The sequence below is a fragment of the Miniopterus schreibersii genome (assembly GCF_964146895.1).
Source record: "Miniopterus schreibersii genome assembly, chromosome: 2".
Lineage (NCBI taxonomy): Eukaryota > Metazoa > Chordata > Mammalia > Chiroptera > Miniopteridae > Miniopterus > Miniopterus schreibersii.
This window is the reverse complement of record NC_138102.1, coordinates 140537771-140556009: the sequence shown is the minus strand read 5'-3', so window position 1 is coordinate 140556009 and position 18239 is coordinate 140537771. Positions and strand designations below refer to the sequence as shown.

The window sequence follows — 18239 nt, the reverse complement described above, 5'->3', positions numbered from 1 at the left end:
AGATTTTCATATCGCATGTATCTCAATTACATAATCAAATCTTGCCAAAATATATAGAATGACCTTCAGCCCTGTCCCCACCCCAGTAGCCTCTGATCCCTGTTGCTCTCCTCTCCTCCCAATCTCTTCCCTCTCCAGCTCCATTCCAATCCCCCAGCCCCTCCCTCCAGACCCCAGTGACTGCTCTAACCTCTGGACTGCCTACTGGACACCAACTCAGCCAAGAGCAGTAAGACCAAGGCTCCCTAGTCCCAGCAACATCCACCCCTCTCAAATGCCAGTCTCTGGGGGACCCACATTGTCATCATGTGCTGCTTCACAGCCTCTTCCCTGCCGCCAGATTGGACAGATTAGAATCAGATGCTCCACCCCTTGGTAATCAGAACCAGACTTCCCATCCTTTGCCAAAGGCAAGATGAGCACAGAAAGGATGGAGGGATGGAGCGCCTTAGAGTTGGTGGTACTGGCTGCTTTGAGCAGACATTGGGCATTGAGCCCTGGGCATTGGCTCCTCAGAATCCACCTCCCCTTCGCCCTACCTCCCCCCCCCCCCCCCCGCCCTGTTTTCATCATGGAAAATCCAGTAGGGAGGGGAAAGAAGGAAGTTTCAGGAAGTGCTCACTGCTAAAGAACATTGGGGAATCTGGGAATGGAAATAGATTCAGAGCTTCTAGAAAGACATCCCTTTCCTTTACCTTTGCCTTCAGGGTGGCACAATTGAAACCAGCCCCATGGCCCATTAAGGCAATTACAGGAAGTTCCTATCCAGACACTGCAAAAGAAAGGAATGATGTTAAACCACAGAATGAACTTTCACATCCACTGGAAGTCTGGGACTTGAGTTAAATGTGAGGAAGACTTTTAATAAAAGTCTCCTAGGGAGTGGGAGTGACTGTCCAGCTCCAAAGCAGGGCAATGTAATGGATGGGCTGACTGGAGTTGCCTAGTGATGAGAGAGAGAGAGAGAGAGGGAGAGAGAGAGAGAGAGAGAGAGAGAGAGAGAGAGAGAGAGAGAGAGAGAGAGAGTGTTTGGGGGGCCGGAGGGGGAGGAGTGTTGAACTTGACTTGGAGGTCTTCAGCTGTAAGTCTTTTGGGGAGAACAGGTGACACCTGAGAAGTCTCCCATGAGGCAGAGGGCCAGAGAAGGGTGTCTAGAGACTTGGAACACAGATATGTTCATTTGGATCTAGCGCTCCCGTGGTTAAGTGACACTAGCCCCACCAGGCCAGGCCGCGCGGGTGGCTCTAGGCTTTGGGGTCAGGCCCAATCCCAAATACACTCCTGTGGAGGGGCCGATCTGAGAGAGGCCAAGGCAGTTCTCTGTATCCTGTTTCTAGTACCTTCTGGACCTGTGCCCACCTTTTCTTCTGCGTCTGTCTGGCTCGTGTAGGTTTTCTGGCCTCCGTGTCCACCTTTCTCAAAATCGCTCTCCCCACCTCTCAGTCTCTTCCCGTCTCCGAGCGTCTCTCGGCCTCTCTGTTCTCCTCCTTCCTCTCAGCTCTTTGTGAACCGGGTTCCCAGAAGGTGGGGAGAGAAGGGAGAGAAGGGAGAGAGGAGGGCGAGGGGCGGGAGCGGACGGAAGGTGGGGATTGGAGCGGGGCAAGAGGGAGGGGAGAAGCGCGGGAGGGAGGAGAGGGCGGCGCGGGCGCGGCGGGGCGGGAGGGAGCCCAGGAGCGCGGCTCCCGCTCCCGCCTCCTGCGCCTCCTGCGCCTCCCGCGCGGCCGCTCGGCTCGGGCCCGGCCGGGATGGGCTGGCCCGGGGGCTCCCCCTGCTGCTGCCCCGCCCCGCCGCGCCCCCGCCCCGCCGGGCGCCCCCCGCAGGTGAGTGGCGGCGCAGGGCGGGAGGGCGGCGGCCTGTGCGTCACGGCCCCGGGGCAATGCCGGGGGCGGTCGCCAGGGGGCGCGGGGCCGCTGGGCCTGGAGGAGGTGGGGGGCGGAACGGGGCTGGCGCCCCTGGGCTGAGGACCGGGGATCGGGCGGGTCGCGGCGAGCCCAGGCTGCTGCCAGCCGGGAAGGTGACCAGGGGGCGGGGCGCGGGCCGCGGTCACACTCGGGTCGGGGCCGTCACGCCTTCGCGCGTCCTGGTGCGCACACGCCCCCGGGCACGGCATTGCTCTGTCCCGCCACGCATCTTGGCGCCCAGCACCAGGCGCAGCTCCTCGGGTGACGTGGGGCATGTTCCCGCACACGCAGGCGGGGCACTGAGGCAGGAGCTGGCGGCGGCCTTCTGGCCCCGGTCTGGGAGTGATTGTGAGGGTTTTCCTTTTCTACTTCACCTCTGGGGAAACTGAGGCTGAAAGCAGGCACGGAAGAGGCTGATTTCACTTTCCAGCTCCACTCGGCCCCCTTGTGCTCCTACTCTCAATTCTCCAGATCCCCCTGGGCACACCCATAGACCCCGCCTTCCTCCCTCTCTCCTTCCCTGGGCCTCACCCCTCCTCCGTGGCGGCCAAGCTCCCAGCCTCTCATCCAACCACAGCTATTTCCAGGAAGGGGGAGTGTGGGTGGAGGGGTTTCTCCAAACAAACCCAAGGCTTCAGAGTGCGATGGGGGCCCGGCTTGGGGAGAGGCTGGCAGGCTCTGGAATATTCCAGGCAGGAGAAGGGTCCTCGGGGTCTGGCCATGCCTTCCCAGCCCTGCCCCAGTGAGCTACGTTTCCTCTCAGCACAGGCTGAGAGATCAGTGCTCTCCCATCTCCATCTTCCCTCAGAGGTGCCTCACCTTTGAGGGAGGGACTCAAAGCCATGCTTCCCTGGCCACCTGCAGGGGTTAGTGAACCCCCCAGGAGAAAAGAGTGAGGGTCAGAGGGTCAGAAGATGTTTGCAGACCTGTTGCAGATAAGGGTGACTTCTAGGTGAGGGGACTTTGAGCCCCTCTGGAGGGAGCAGGAGTAGAAAGGAGCATGCTGGAGAGGGGTCCTGATCAGGGTATAAGCAACAGGAGCAGAGAAAGGCCACCTACCCTACCACAGTGTCCCTCTTCCCCCCAGCAGAGCTGGGGACTGGATGAAGCCAGGCCCACTTGCCCACACTGGCCAGGGGCCTGGAATGTCCTGGGACCCGGCCAGAGCTGGTGGGGTGGGAGTGGGTTGCAGAGCCAGTGCCCCTATCCAGTTACAGGCTAGGGGCCCAGGCTTTGCCACACAGATGCCTCCCTCTGGGCAAGGTACCCTGGGAACAGACTTCCTGACCTGGAAGGAGAATTAGAGCTTCAAAAGAGAAGCTTCAGGCAAGGCTCAACCCAGGCAGGTCCACAGAAGTGTCCTGAGTGGGCTCCCATAAGGGAACTCATCTTGAGAAGGCAGGATTAGACCAGCCCCAGGGGCAAAAGGGAGGCAGAGGGAAGTCTAAGGATCTGGTGGGAGATGCTAGAGCTGGGGGAGTTGCCTGAGCTCTGGGACATTCAGTAAATACCATGCACATGGGGGGGGGGGGGTATTTGCACATTCTTTCAAGTGACAGCTCTTGATGGTCCAAGGGGCTGCTGTCCAAGGCTTGGGGCTGAGGACCCTCAGAGCATTAACCCCTTATATTTTTTTGGAAGATTACTTCCCCCGTTTGCAAGGCCCCAACCCACCTCCTTCCCTTGACTCCTGGGACAGGAAGTTGGCCATGTTCCCAGGAGGGAGGCAGGAGGCCCATGGAGGGGTGTGGAGGAAGGGAGGGGGGGCTCCTGTCCAGTCCTCAGGTCCTGAGACAGCTGCTGAGGAAGGGGGAGCAGAGCTAGGAGAGCCATGAAGGTATTACTCAGGCTTTGTGGGAGGGGCAACCCTAGGGCTTGGTGTTCAGGGCCTAAGTGGCAGGGTTCCAAAGAAGGGATCTGAGAATTCGGGCAGAAACAAGCCCAGGAAATGAGTGAGTGGGGGACTGTATCTGGAGCAGAGCATCTGGGGGCTGTCAGGAGAAGGGCATCAAATGCCTTGGCCTGGGGCAGGAGAATGGATCACTCCTGTGGGCAAAGCAGTGTTCTGCCTGGAATTTGCCGTCCAGTCCAAATGGGGGAGGGGGGCATGCATGTTTTCCTTTTCCTACTTCATAACCAGTGAAACCGAGGCAAGAAGCTGGCCCTCAGCCCCATTTTCCCTGATCCGCAGGATGCACTCCGGATCCTGGGATCCTGGGCTGGCCAGGATAATGATTCCCAAGGTCCACCGCCCCCTCCCCCACTGGAAGTCCCCAGAGAGCCTAAGAGTTCAGGCTGGGAGGCTGGCCGGCCAGGACTCGGTGTTCCCCGCTGGCCCTTGAGCCCTGCCCTGAGACCTAAATTCCCACCCTGCCCCCACCCTGTCCCACCATATTGGGGGCGGGGGGAGCTGAATCTCAGGATCCCTGCAGATCCCTGGATAGGATGGATCCCTGAGTATAGGACAATTCCAGAGCAAGGGGGGTGGGGGGCAAAAGAGCTTGGGCTGACACTCCCAGCAGGGTAGATCCTGGGAATCTGATCTCCTGGCCTCCCCCACATCCTCCCCCCACCCCACTTCCTGGAGCAGCGACCTGCCCCCTTCCCGCCTGTACTCCCCTCCGCTTCCAGGGCTGGGCTTCTCCTCACACCAGCCAGACAGCCTACCCTCCACCCAGGGGAAGCGGCTGCCTCCGCCAGGCCGCTTCCAGGAAGCCCCGGGCCTGGCCCCAGCATTGTTCGGGCCCTCGGCGGCACCCCAGCCAGCCAGACACCATGAAGTCCAGCGGCCCCGTGGAGAGGCTGCTCAGAGCCCTGGGGAGGAGGGACAGCAGCCGGGCCACCAGCAGGGTAGGAGTACCCACCAGCAGGGCAAAGGAGGGGCAGGGGTGGAGGTGTGGGCAGTGGGGGAGGGGGCCAGGAGATCAGATTGCCAGGCTAGACCCTCTTCAGCCTTCTCCCTTTACTCTGCCCCTTTGGGGTGGTCAGGGCTGTCGCATGAGCAGCAGAAATTTGTGTTAGAACAGAACCAGTATGCTTTGGCTCCTCTATCACCTCTCTACCCTAGCCCAGGCCAACCCTGGGGGATCCTGGCCCCTACACCTCCTTCTAGGTATACTTCATTGTAGGACCTTTCTGGGCACTACTGTGGAGCTCCAGAGCAAGGCTAAGAGATCTGGCTCCTTCCCCAAGCTGAGAAGTTTAGGGGAAATGGGGTGGGGTGGTGAAGGGAGGGAGGTAGCCAGGTCTCAGAGTTGCCTTAGGCACTGGGGGTTTGCTTTCCACTGATATAGTCTGGTCCATCCATGTGAGCCACTCATGCCAAATACACCCAAGTTTCCTAGTGGGTCCAGCGAGGTTGGTCCAGTTTAGGAGAGTTCAGCTGCTGGTTTAATCCAGCTACTTCAGGGACAAGCAGCCAAGAGACCAGAGATGCTGCCTGGGTCCCCAGGCTGTGGGGCCTGGAGGCCCCATCACTCCCTTTCTCCACATTTTTTCAGCCTTACCCTAAAAGCAGCATGAGACAATACTATAGAAGGGAAGGGGCAGGAACTTGAACTCCAGAGGAGAAAAATGGGTAGGAGAGAGGACGCAAGGAGGCAAATGGTCCTCAGAGGATGGAAGGAGTGAACCACAGTAGGAGGGATGGGACTGAGGTAGGCCTGGGCCATAACGGGGCATCCCAGCCTCTGACTCACTGCAACTTTGGGTGGGGAGGGGCCAACATCCACACATCTGACCCACCCCCTCCTCCATTCAATGCTGGAATCCCACTTGAACCTCCTCAAAGGATGGGGTGCTCACTACATCCAGAAGTAGCAAGGCAGCTAAATATTTTCACCAATGTCATGCCTTGGTCTGCCTCTCCCTCCAGCATTACCACCCGCCTTCTTACACAACTTCTGCCTGCAGCCTCAATGCACAATGAGTAAACATGTTGTTCTTGCGGCAGGAGGGGGGGGGCATGTCAGCTGCCTAGAGCATGGGGACAGGAGGAGCCAGGGGAGCAGGACTGGCTGAGGCCACTCCTGCCAGTCAGCCTGGGTGCTGCTGAGTGACTGTCATTCTACATTCATGTCTGGACCCCCTGCTGCTCACTCTGCACAGGAGCCTCCATCTGGGGAGGGTAAGATGGTAGGAGAAACAGGGGGCCTCATAGAGGAGAGTAAGAGAGCACCCTCCACCAGGAGGAAAGCTCTCTTTGGGGGGGGACAGTAAGCACAAGTGTATCACACACCAGGGCCACGTGAGGGGCCTAAGTGATCCCTCGGGGAGGAGCCGACCTGGAGAGAGTGACGCAAGGGGCCAGATTCCATGCACTGTCAAGGACAGGCCCACAACTGGCCGGAAACAGCTGTGGCCAAGTGTGTCCTATGAGTTTAGGGACTTCAATCAGGGTGGAAGAAGAAAGGAACCAGTGCAGTGTTGAGGCCCCAGCCCCATCCTGGAGATGGGCCCACTAGGAACGGACACCTCTGTCTGTGTCTGTCCCACCCCTAGCCTAGGAAAGCTGAGCCACATAGCTTCCGGGAGAAGGTTTTCCGGAAGAAACCACCGGTCTGTGCAGTGTGTAAGGTGACCATCGATGGGACGGGCGTCTCGTGCAGAGGTGAGGCACCCTGTTCTGTGACTGAGAGCCTCCACCCAGCACCACTCTTTCTCACCACTCCAGCTGGCAGGCGCACAAAACATAAACAAAATGTGCATACTGCCTCTGGACTGGGCAACATGGGAACGGAGAGGCAGCTGCTTCCCTTCCAAACAGCCCTTGCTCCCCATGACAAACACCCCCAGCAACCCATGAGACCCCAGTACAACACCTTCCCACCCTGACCTGCGACTGAGGGCTTCCCTCCTTCCCTGTCTTCTCACCCCCACCCAACCTAGAACATTAACCTGGCTCCTTCCCATCCTGGCCTGGGCAGTAGTACCCCACTACCATTCTCTGCCCCTGCTCCCCCATTCCATCTCAATGCAGGTGGCGTCCTGGAAGTCCCAAGAGTCTGGTGCCAGGGCCTGGGGAGATGGGAAAGGGTTACCCTTTCCACTGCCCCAGAAGGCTCCTGCTAACCCCTCTTCTCCCTATCCTCCTCTAGTCTGCAAGGTGGCCACACACAGAAAATGTGAAGCAAAGGTGGGTACCTGGGGGGGAGGGGACTGGGGTCCCTTCCTCCTCTGAAACAGGCTTCTCCAGCCACCCTGGCATTAACCCTCCACACCTCTCATCATTGGGGAACCCCTGCTGGGGTGGGAGAGGGTGCTGTACTGGGCCCTTTAAGAACCACCCTACTCCACCCCCTAGAGGTCTCGCCCAGGCGAGTGGACAGCTAGACAGCGTTTGTCTTGGTGCTGTGCCCAGGCTGCAGCTGGCAAGAGGGTGGGGGTGGGGAATGAATGAGGAGGAGGAAGGGTGGGGTGGGTGGGTGAGGGAGCAGGATTTCAGAGACTGGGCAGCCGGATGGGCTGTGCCTTCCCTCTGGGGAAGGGGCCTCAGGATGCCTGGGTGGGTCTCGTCCTAGGCCCTGAAGAGGCTATGCAGAGGTACAAGCTGTAGATAGCACCCACTGTCCACTGGGGACCTGAGACAGCCCCATCCCTGAGGAGGGTCCCTAGTCCCCCTCACAGTGTAGGGGTTCTCAGGGCCTTGGAGCCAGCTTTGGGGAGCTATGTGCCCAGGGGCGGGGTCTCCTAGTGAAAGAGGCCAGTGTCCGTCCCTGGCCATGGCCTGCCTGCCTGCATGGCTCTATATATAACTCCTGCCCTGCAGCTGGATGAATGGGGGTCTGTGTGGGCAGGGGGCTGGGAGCCAAGAGCAACAAGTGGGGGGCCTGGGCTAAGGGACCTAGAGGCCAGAGGGGAGCCTCCCTTAAATAGAGGAACTTCAGCTGGAGCCTGCGCCCATCTCCTGACAGCCCCTCCACTTTGCTGAAGCTGAGGGGTGGCCCCATTCTTAAGCCCAGGAGTACCAGGAGCTTAGCCCCTCACTCAGGTCTCCTTCCAGGTGACTTCGTCCTGTCAGGCCTTGCCTCCTGCAGAGCTGGTGAGTGTGCTCTGGGATGGAATGGGGGAGGCAAGGAATCTGGCTGCAGGGTCCAAAGGTCTGGTGGCTACAGAAGGGGGGGGGGGGGCAGGAGGTTACCTTGAATATACTGCTGTGGGTATTTACTGGTCATCCTGAGAGAGGAGGGGGAAATGTCTGAGCCCTCTCTCTTCCTGTCCTCTGGGCCTACTGGGGGCTAGGACTCTTCTCCCCTTGCCCAATACAGTCCTTACAGGGACAGGGGCAGGCCGTCTCCACTTTCCCCAGGCCCAGACTGGTCCTTGCTCCTGGCCTAACCACTCCCTTTTCCTCCCCCGTCTCCCTCTAGCGGAGAAACACGGCCCCTGCGAGGCGCATAGAGCACCTGGTAAGGTGATGCTGGAGGGGGCGGGGTGGAGGTGGCAGCAGGTAGCTGGGAGTAAGGGCTTAGGTTTCTTCTGAGGACAAAAGTTCATGGGGTGGAGAGCCTTGAGTGGGGCCTGGGGGACACCCAAAGAGATGCTTGCGTATCATCTCATCTCATCCACCAGGGATCCACCAAGTCTCTGAATCACTCAAAGCAGCGCAGCACTCTGCCCAGGTAAGTGAGGGCTCCGGAGGTGGTCCCACCTGAGCCCTTTCCGCCGTCCCCACACCTCAGCCCAGGGCAGTGACCCCAACAAAGTTCTCCGGGACAGCCCCACGCCCTCAAGCGGTCCCAACCACCCTGAGGACCCCGAGGCCTCACCCGCTGTCGGTCACACCCTTCCATCACATCAGGCCCCTCGGGGAACCCGCCCCTCCGTTCCTTACACAGGCTTCACCCCTTCCAGGAGCTTCAGCCTGGACCCGCTCATGGAGCGCCGCTGGGACCTGGACCTCACCTACGTGACTGAGCGCATCCTGGCCGCCGCCTTCCCGGCGCGGTCAGAAGAGGAGAGACACCGGAGCCACCTGCGAGAGCTGGCTCACGTGCTACAATCCAAGCACCGTGACAAGTACCTGGTGAGGGGCGGGGCCTGCCTCAGTCAGCCAATGAGAGGGCTGGGAGGTCCAGATGGGCCAACTGCACCCTGACGTCAGACCCTCGGAGGCGGGCCGGGGGCGGGCTCCAGTGGGCAGTGGGCTAAGGGTCGGCCGGAACCTACATGGAACGCCCACTGCTGTCTATCATAGCTGGGCAGGGCCTTAGCAACCGCCTCATTTTGGAGAAAGACTCTTAGGGTCTCAGCGGGTGCTACCATATCCATGCATCACCGCACCTCACTGCATCAGGTCTAAAGCCTCCACCTTTTCTTGCAGCTCTTCAACCTTTCAGAAAAAAGACATGACCTGACCCGCCTAAATCCCAAGGTAGGAGGGAATTAAAGCCATTAAACCGAATCATCCCCATCCCAGAAACCCCCAGCCACCTAGTTATTAACAGTAACAACTGGCATCTACTTCACTCTTAAGCACTTTCTCCTATGACATATATTTGGGACACCCCAAAGCATGGTGCAACAGGTATCAATCCACTGTACAGGCGAGGAAAGTGTTGAGGCTGTTGTGGACAGTAAAGAGGCTGACCTTGCCCCAGATGCATATACCCTGTCCCTTTTCCACCCATCTATCTTTGCTCGTGGCCCCCACTCCCAGTTTCACCCCTGCACCACCACCCCCAGGTCCAGGACTTTGGCTGGCCCGAACTACATGCGCCCCCACTGGACAAGCTGTGCTCCATCTGCAAAGCCATGGAGACCTGGCTCAGTGCTGACCCACAGCATGTGGTCGTACTGTACTGCAAGGTGGGCTGGGACCTTGGGTTTGCAGGGCTGGGTGCCCTCAGCCTGGAGCCCCAACAGGCCCTCTATCCCTGTCTCTATCCTCAGGGGAGCAAGAGCAAGCTTGGGGTCATCGTCTCTGCCTACATGCACTACAGCAAGATCTCTGCAGGGTGAGGCTCCCCCGCCCTTGAGTGGCCCCTTCCCCACTAGCCCTTTCTCCAGCTGGTCCTTAACGAGCCCATCTCCCCTGAAGCCCCACCTCTGTGTTCAGAGAGCCATTTACTATAAATTTGGCATTGCCACCTCCTTTTTCTCACTTGTACTTCACCACAGTTCTCTCGGGCTGCTGTAACAAAGTGCCACAAACTAAGTGGCTTAAGACAACAGAAATTTAATGTCTCAGTTCTGGAGGCTAGAAGTCTAAAATTGAGGTGTCAGCAGGGCCTCACTCCCTCTGAGGCTGGGTAGAATCCTTCCTTGCCTCCTTCTAGCTTCTGGTGGTGGCCAGCAATCCTTAGTGTTCCTTGGCTTATAGCTGTATCACTCCCATCTCTGCCTCCGTCGTCACATGACCTTCTTCCTGTGTGTCTGTGTTTCTTCTCTTCTTCTAAGGACACCAATCATATTGGATTAAGGGCTCACCCTACTCCAGTATGACATCTTAACTAATTACATCTGCAACGACCCTATTTCCAAATAAGGTCACATTCTGAGGTATATATCTTTTGGGGGGACACAGTTCAACCCATAACATGGTCTTATTGCCCCATTTTACAGATGAGGAAACTAAAGTTCAGGGAACAATTGTTTGAGGTCCAACAACTAGTAAAGTGACTTATGCGGGGTTTCTAGTTCTCTTTACCACCACAAAAGTCTTCCTTTAGATGTGGGGGGTGACCTCTCTCATCCTCCCCTGGGGCTTAGGAATGGGAGACCAGGATAGAGACCAGCCCCTCATCCCCTGCACTTGTTTGCTCTCCCCAGGGCAGACCAGGCACTGGCTACTCTTACCATGCGGAAGTTTTGCGAGGACAAGGTGGCAGCAGAGCTGCAGCCCTCCCAGCGCCGGTGAGCAGGCTGGGTGGGGATAGGCTGCAGGAGCAGCTCCCTCCACGGCTATCAAGGTCAAGTTTTCCTCACTCACATAGCACACTTTAATGGTGCACCTCAGTGTGCCTGGCACTGTGCCAAGTGCTGAGAATTCAGAACAAACAAGGTTCTTGCTCTTATGGACCTTATATTCCAGTGGAGTAGAAGGCAATAAACCTGTGACAAATAGACAAGATCATTTTGGATGATGACGAGTGCTATGAAGAAAATATAGCTGAGTCTTATGATAGAGACTTGTGGGTCCTGCCTCTATAAGGGAGAAGAGCATTCTAGGCAAAGGGGGCAGCAAGTACAAAACCTTTGAAGCAGCAGGAAAGATTGAGGTTAGATACAAGGAAGAACTTTCTGGTGGCTGGAATGGGAGAGAAGTACTGAGGAGAAGGACAGGCCTTCCAAAGGTGGATGGGAGGTGTGCACAGTTGAAGTGCTACAACAGGACCTCCAGAGGAAGGGGCTTATGTTCTTGACACCCCTCCCCCACTCACCAGATATATCAGCTACTTCAGTGGTCTGCTGTCTGGCTCCATCAGAATGAACAGCAGCCCTCTCTTCCTGCACTATGTGCTTGTGCCCGTGCTGCCAGCCTTTGAACCTGGTTCAGGTGAGCCTGCCTGAGATATGCTCCATGAGGGCCTGTTCCCCCATCCTCTTCACCCAGTAACCCTCATGTGCCTTCTTGCCCCTCCAGGCTTCCAGCCCTTCCTCAAGATCTACCAGTCCATGCAGCTTGTCTACACTTCTGGAATCTAGTGAGTGCTGTGTTCCCAGGCCCCTGCTCCCCTGGGCCTCAGCTCCCTGTTTCTCCAGCCTCCCCAAACACCTGGGCCTCTAGCTCTAGCCACTGTACCTGAAAACTAATACCACAGTGTGATCCATTTTACAGATGGGGAAGTTGAGACTCAGCTAAAGGTCTTTCACTCAGGGCTGACTCCCATCTCCCAGGTCCCTCCTGACTTCACAGCCACCACTGAGCCCGAGGGCCTCTGATTCAGTTCTGCCTTCTCCTCTCTTCCACAGTCACATTGCAGGCCCTGGTCCCCAGCAGCTTTGCATTAGCCTGGAGCCAGCCCTCCTCCTCAAAGGCGATGTCATGGTGAGAGGACCTTGGCAACAAGGGGAGTCTTGGACATGGGGCAGGGGGTGATGTTGTCTCCTGCCAGCAGCACAATCTCTGGTGAATCATGAATTCAATCCACATAGGAGGGCGACAAGGGAGTCCCCTAGATGGTGGTGACCTTGAAGTTGAGGCAGGGCAGAGCTGTGGCCATGCAGTCCCCAGGGTGGAAGCACAGAGGAGGTGTAAGTGGACATGCAGGCCTGAACCCAGTCTCCCTCGCCCAGGTGACATGCTATCACAAGGGTGGCCGGGGGACAGACCGGACCCTTGTGTTCCGAGTCCAGTTCCACACGTGCACCATCCACGGACCACGGCTCACCTTTCCCAAAGACCAGTTGGATGAGGCCTGGACTGGTAAGTTGGAGACAAGTAGTGTGAGGGCTAGAGCCCAGGTGAGAGCAGGCAGTGGGGGACCTGGCTTTTCACTGTCCTCCCCTCACAGATGAGAGGTTCCCCTTCCAAGCTTCGGTGGAGTTCGTCTTCTCCTCCAGCCCTGAGAAGATCAAAGGTAAGAGCAGGGCCTGGAGTCAGGGCTGAAGGCTGAGTCCCTGCTTCTCACCACTTGGGCCTTCCACAGGTAATAGCCCACGGAATGGCCCCTCGGTCACTGTTGACTACAACACAGCAGAGCCCGCTGTGCGTTGGGACTCCTATGAGAACTTCAACCAGCACCATGAGGACAGTGTGGATGGTGTGTGCAGCAGGCCCAGGGGTGGTGGGAGGTAGAGGTTTGGGGGGTGCACTCCTTCCTCCCCAGGCAGATCCTCCTCCCAAGAGACACCCCTGGAGCTGGAGTCTCCAGGGCTGTCCCCTCTCATTAACTCTCTCTCTCTCTCTTTCCCTGCCTGCCCACCCCTCCTCCCCTCACTCAGGCTCCCTTACCCACACCCGTGGCCCCCTAGATGGCAGTCCTTATGCCCAAGTGCAGCGGGCCCCCCGCCAGACCCCACCAGCGCCCTCTCCAGAGCTGCCCCCACCCCCGCTGCTGTCCGTCAGCAGCGACTCTGGCCATTCATCCACGCTCACCACTGAGCCCGCAGCAGAGTCCCCTGGCCGGCCACCCCCAACCGCTGCTGAGCGGCAGGAGCTAGATCGCCTCCTGGGAGGCTGTGGAGTGGCCAGTGGGGGTCGGGGGGCTGGGCGCGAGACTGCTATCCTGGATGATGAAGAGCAGCCGCCTGCCAGCGGAGGCACCCACATTGGAACGTATTCAGGCCACAGACCTGCCCTCAGCCGCCACTGCTCCTGCCGCCAGGGCTACCGGGAACCCTGTGGGGTCCCCAATGGGGGATACTACCAGCCAGAGGGCACCCTGGAGAGGCGGCGGCTGGCCTATGGGGGATATGAGGGGCCCGCCCAGGGCTATGCCGAGGCCTCTGTGGAGAAGAGGCGCCTCTGCAGATCCCTGTCCGAGGGGCCGTATCCCTACCCCCCCGAGCTGGGGAAACCGACCAGTGGGGACTTCGGCTACCGCTCCCCAGGCTACCGGGAGGTGGTGATCCTGGAGGACCCTAGTCTGCCTGCCCTGTGTTCCTGCCCCGCTTGTCAGGAGAAGCTGGCCCTGCCCACCACAGCTCTGTATGGGTTACGGCTGGAGAGGGAAGCTGGAGAGGGGTGGGTGAGTGAGGCCAGCAAGCCTCTTCTGCACCCGGTGCGGTCCGGGCACCCACTACCCCTGCTGGTTCCAGCTTGTGGGCATCACCATGCCCCAATACCTGACTACAGCTGCCTGAAGCCACCCAAGGCAGGCGAGGAAGGGCATGAAGGCTGCTCTTATACCTTGTGCCCAGAGGGCAGGTATGGGCATCCAGGCTATCCTGCCCTGGTGACATATGGCTACGGAGGAGCAGTTCCCAGTTACTGCCCAGCATATGGTCGGGTGCCTCACAGCTGCGGCTCTGCAGGCGAGGGCAGAGGGTATCACAGCCCTGGTGCCCACTCCCCACGGGCTGGCTCCATTTCGCCGGGCAGCCCGCCCTACCCACCATCCAGGAAGCTGAGCTACGAGATCCCTGCAGAGGAAGGAGGGGACAGGTATCCACTGCCCAGGCAGCTGGCCCCAGCAGGACCCTTGACATCTGCAGGTGAGGGACACTGGAGTGGGGAGTGCCCAGGGCAGAGGAGCGTTCTGAAATATGGTTGGGAAGGTACAGAGGGAAAAAGAGCCAAGCGAGACAGAGGCCTGTTCCAGGCTCAGCCTCTACTCTCCTCTTCCTTTCAGAGTCACCTGAGCCCTCATCCTGGAGGGAGGGCCCCAGCAGGCACAGTACCCTGCCTCGATCTCCCCAAGATGTCCCATGCAGTGCCTCTTCAGAGATGTCTGGTCCCTCCACACCCCTGCACACCAGCAGCCCAGTCCAGGGCAAGGAAAGGTAGGCAAGCACCTCCTTGTCCCAGTAGACACTGAAGGCTGGGGTTGGGAGGCAGCTCACAACAGGGGCTCTGAGGCCCTGCTGACTACCTGCCCCCCTTCCCCGCAGCACCCGACGGCAGGACACCAGGTCCCCCACCTTGGCACCCACTCAGAAACTGAGTCCTGGCGAAGCCTTGCTGCCTATATCCCAGGGAGGTGCCGAAAAGCCTCCTGAGCTGCCAGCAAGAAGTGGGCTTGAGCCTCCAGCTCCTAGCCCTTTCACCCCTACCTCCCCCCCCAGCTCACCCAATGACTGGCCTCAGGAGAGGAGTCCTGGGGGCCGCTCAGACAGTAGCAGTCCAAGGGGCCCTGTGCCCACCACGCTACCTGGCCTCCGCCATGCCCCCTGGCAGGGCCTTCGAGAGCCACCGGACAGCCCGGATGGGTCCCCCCTCACCCCTGTACCTACCCAGATGCCCTGGCTTGTCGCCAGCCCCGAGCCACCTCAGAGCTCACCCACGCCTGCCTTCCCCCTGGCGACATCCTATGACATCAATGGCCCCACTCAGCCCCCACTTCCTGAGAAGCGACACCTGCCGGGGCCTGGGCAACAGCCAGGCCCCTGGGGCTCAGAGCAGGCATCACCACCAGCCAGAGGCACCAGTCACCATGTCACCTTTGCACCTCAGCTCCCAGAAAACATTCCTCAACCCCCAGGTATAAAGGCCTTGAGGGAGGGGCTGTGGGGGCCACCTTGAGAGAACCCTTTTCCCCAAGGAGGAACATGTCATGGGGACTTGGGAGCCCTGGGGCCAAGCTCAGTCCCTCCTTGTCCTAGAGCCTCCCATGCAAGAGAGCCAGAGCAACGTCAAGTTTGTCCAGGATACGTCCAAGTTCTGGTACAAGCCACACCTGTCCCGTGACCAAGGTGAGAAGCCAGTCTGTCCCCCCACTCTGTCCCGTGACCAAGGTGAGAAGCCAGTCTGTCCCCCCACTCCCACCCCCTGGGGTTCTGTCTGGGGTTTGGACCCAATCCAGCTTTCCCGGTGACGCCCTTACTGCCTCCTCCTCTCAGTGTTTACCCTGAGCCGAGCTGCTCACTAGCAGGTGATTCTCGGCTTTATGCCCAAGGAGTTTTAGATTTAATGTTGTCAATGCCCTGTTAACTCTAAAGTTCTGCACCCAGATGCCCAACACTGCCACAGCTGTTAGGACACGGGCCTCGGGAGCTGGCTGGGAGAGCGGAGGGGGGCTGCATGGGGCTCAGTCAGCCACTGAAAACTTCTGCCTCCCCCAGCCATCGCCCTGTTGAAGGACAAGGAGCCTGGGGCCTTCCTCATCAGGGACAGTCATTCATTCCAAGGAGCCTATGGGCTGGCCCTCAAGGTGGCTACACCCCCACCCAGTGCCCAGCCCTGGAAAGGTACAGAATGCCCAAACCCAAGCGAGAAGGGGATTGGAATGGGGCAGGTACAGAGGCAAGACAAGGGGTGGTGGGCCATGCTACTTCTTGGTGGGAGGGACAGGAAGTTACTCTCATGCTCTGGAAAGAATCTCAGCAGGATAGACGGCAGGAACCTGGAGTCTGATAAAGCCTTTCTCTCCTCTCCTGGCCTCCCAGGGGATCCCTCAGAACAGCTGGTCCGCCATTTTCTCATTGAGACTGGCCCCAAAGGGGTGAAGATCAAGGGTTGTCCTAGTGAGCCCTACTTCGGTGAGAAGCAGGGGCCAGGGAGGCTACACTGGGCTGGCTTAGGGAGGCCAAGGGATTTCAGGAGGGTGGAGGGAAAGTTGGGGCTATCTGTGGGCACCTCAGGACTTTTCTCGCCTCTTACTGCAGGCAGCCTGTCCGCCCTGGTCTCCCAGCACTCTATCTCCCCACTGTCCCTGCCCTGCTGCCTGCGCATTCCCAGGAAAGGTGGGTGTTTTGTTGTCTGTCCTTCCACCTCTCCCCACCCACTGCAGCCGAAGGCAGAGTCCAGGGTACTGGCTCCGGCTGCCCCCCTTGGGATGGCAGAGGGAGCTCTGCAGCTTCTAGGGAATGCCACTCCTTACTGACCTGCCCTGTTGGCCCTTCCCCTCAGATCCTCTGGAGGAGACCCCAGAGGCCCCCGTGCCCGCCAACATGAGCACAGCGGCAGATCTCCTGCGTCAGGGCGCTGGTAGGGGCCTCTCCCTCCACACCTCCCGGGCACCAAGGGGGGCATTGCAGATACAGGCATAGGACACTGAAAGGCCTTGAGATGGATGGGCCCTGGCAGATGCTTTTAAACCCATAAAGGCAGGGGGAGCCTCGTATTTGCAGGGCTGGTAGATAAGGGGGTCCGCAGTCTAGGTTCTCAAAATTTTATGAACATGAGAATCCTGGGGAGGGGCTTATTAGAATGCAGACTCTGAGGCCTCTTTCCAGCATTTCTGACTATAGATCTGGGGAGTCATAGAATCTGTTTTAACAGGTTACTTTGTGATTCTAATGCATTTTGAGCAGCGCTAGCCAGGGAAAGTGCAAGAGCTGGTGGAAATGGGGGACTAAGGGGCAACAAATCTGGGGGCTGACAGAGCCAGTGCTCCCCCCAACCCACTTCTTTCCCCCATAGCCTGCAGTGTGCTTTATCTGACTTCAGTGGAGACGGAGTCACTGACGGGCCCCCAGGCAGTAGCCCGGGCAAGCTCTGCGGCTCTGAGCTGCAGCCCCCGCCCAACACCAGCCATTGTCCACTTCAAGGTCTCAGCCCAGGGCATCACGCTGACAGACAACCAAAGGAAGTATGTGTGCCGAGCCCTGGGGAACCCCAAACGTAGACCCTTGGGACCCCAATTTCAGGGTGTGACTCTCCCCTCCCTCTTCACAGGCTTTTCTTTCGCCGCCATTATCCAGTGAACAGCATCACCTTCTCCAGCACTGACCCTCAGGACCGGAGGTGACCCTCCCTCCCAACCCTTTCTTCCCACAGTCCTGTCCCATCAGGCCCCACAGACCAGTCCCCTGGCACAGCTCCTCCTTTGGTAGCCATTCCCTGGGGTGCATTCCTTCACAGTTCTTTTCCTTCTGCAGATGGACCAACCCCGATGGGACCACCTCCAAGTAAGCTCCCCATTAGTGCAATCCCTTCCATGGGATTGCAGTGCCTCATTCCTCCCCAATCCGGGCTTTGTAGTCCCTTGTGGAAAGGGTGCTGACCCTGCCTTTGTACCCCTAGGATCTTCGGTTTCGTGGCCAAAAAGCCCGGAAGCCCCTGGGAGAATGTGTGTCACCTCTTTGCAGAGCTTGACCCAGATCAGCCTGCAGGAGCCATTGTTACCTTCATCACCAAAGTTCTACTAGGCCAGAGAAAATGAAGGAAGGCCACAAGCTCAGAGCCCACATCAACACTGCATCCCTCCCTGCACCCCACAGCCTCACTTCCCTGGCCTGGACCCAGGAGACCCAGGAGCCAGCCCCCTCCCTTGGGAACAGGGAGTGGGCATCAGCCTGGGACACTGCTCTCCTTCCCCGCCCCCAGCCTGCTAAGCTAAGTGGACAGGCCCATGAGATGACCTTGCACGTGAGCAGATGGCAGAGATGGGCATGTGAAGGCTAAGGAGGCATCAGCAGTTGAGCTCTGGAAGGGTTCAGGACAGCACCACCTGCACAACATCAGCCCTGGAGAGGAGCCAGTTCTACCCAGCTACAGGTCCCAGCATGGCAGGGAGAGGGGAGAGGTTTGGGGAGCAACTACTCCCTCCTGTGCCTTCCCCTGAGCAGAGAGATCAGAGTGGGATCACATGAAGAGGGGGGGGAAAGAGTCTATTTTTGTCTAATAATAAAGAATTTCTATGTTTACTCAGAGTTGGAGTCATGCCTATTCATAGGAAGGGCAAAGCCTCGTATCTCCCAGGGGCATACCTGTGCCAGGGGCATCCATCTTCAGAGACAGGTCCATGGAGCATACACAGCCCAGTCCTTGGCCTCACATTGGTCCGTGTGTCCTGG

At 58.7% G+C, this 18239-nt stretch overlaps 1 protein-coding gene across 3 annotated transcripts; it reads left to right on the top strand.

Annotated features, from left to right (window-relative positions):
* Positions 1 to 1719: 1719 nt before the first annotated feature.
* On the top strand, positions 1720 to 18095 carry TNS2 (tensin 2). Of its 3 annotated transcripts, none has more exons than XM_081129843.1 (29): positions 1720 to 1820; positions 6402 to 6510; positions 6998 to 7035; positions 7903 to 7941; positions 8270 to 8308; positions 8472 to 8521; positions 8754 to 8925; positions 9223 to 9273; positions 9585 to 9707; positions 9792 to 9856; positions 10671 to 10754; positions 11285 to 11397; positions 11485 to 11545; positions 11814 to 11889; positions 12138 to 12267; positions 12356 to 12421; positions 12491 to 12604; positions 12786 to 13997; positions 14135 to 14285; positions 14394 to 14983; positions 15105 to 15194; positions 15564 to 15689; positions 15888 to 15980; positions 16107 to 16184; positions 16351 to 16428; positions 16864 to 17032; positions 17119 to 17187; positions 17322 to 17351; positions 17467 to 18095. In XM_081129843.1, the coding sequence occupies exons 1-29, from the start codon at positions 1746 to 1748 to the stop codon at positions 17603 to 17605; spliced, it is 4230 nt and encodes a 1409-aa protein (XP_080985969.1). In that variant the 5' UTR covers positions 1720 to 1745; the 3' UTR covers positions 17606 to 18095. The 3 variants fall into 3 exon arrangements, with proteins under 3 accessions (XP_080985969.1, XP_080985968.1, XP_080985970.1); XM_081129842.1 differs by lacking the exon at positions 1720 to 1820 and adding an exon at positions 4553 to 4751; XM_081129844.1 differs by lacking the exons at positions 1720 to 1820; positions 6402 to 6510; positions 6998 to 7035; ... (5 more) ...; positions 9585 to 9707; positions 9792 to 9856 and adding an exon at positions 10299 to 10400.
* Positions 18096 to 18239: the final 144 nt, after the last annotated feature.

Excerpts from the sequence above, each read along its gene's own strand:
- TNS2 (XM_081129843.1), top strand. The coding sequence starts at position 1,746 with ATGGGCTGGCCCGGGGGCTCCCCCTGCTGCTGCCCCGCCCCGCCGCGC. Across the intron at positions 9,274-9,584 it reads TGACCCGCCTAAATCCCAAG|GTCCAGGACTTTGGCTGGCC; the intron begins GTAGGAGGGAAT and ends CACCACCCCCAG. Across the intron at positions 14,286-14,393 it reads CCAGTCCAGGGCAAGGAAAG|CACCCGACGGCAGGACACCA; the intron begins GTAGGCAAGCAC and ends CCTTCCCCGCAG.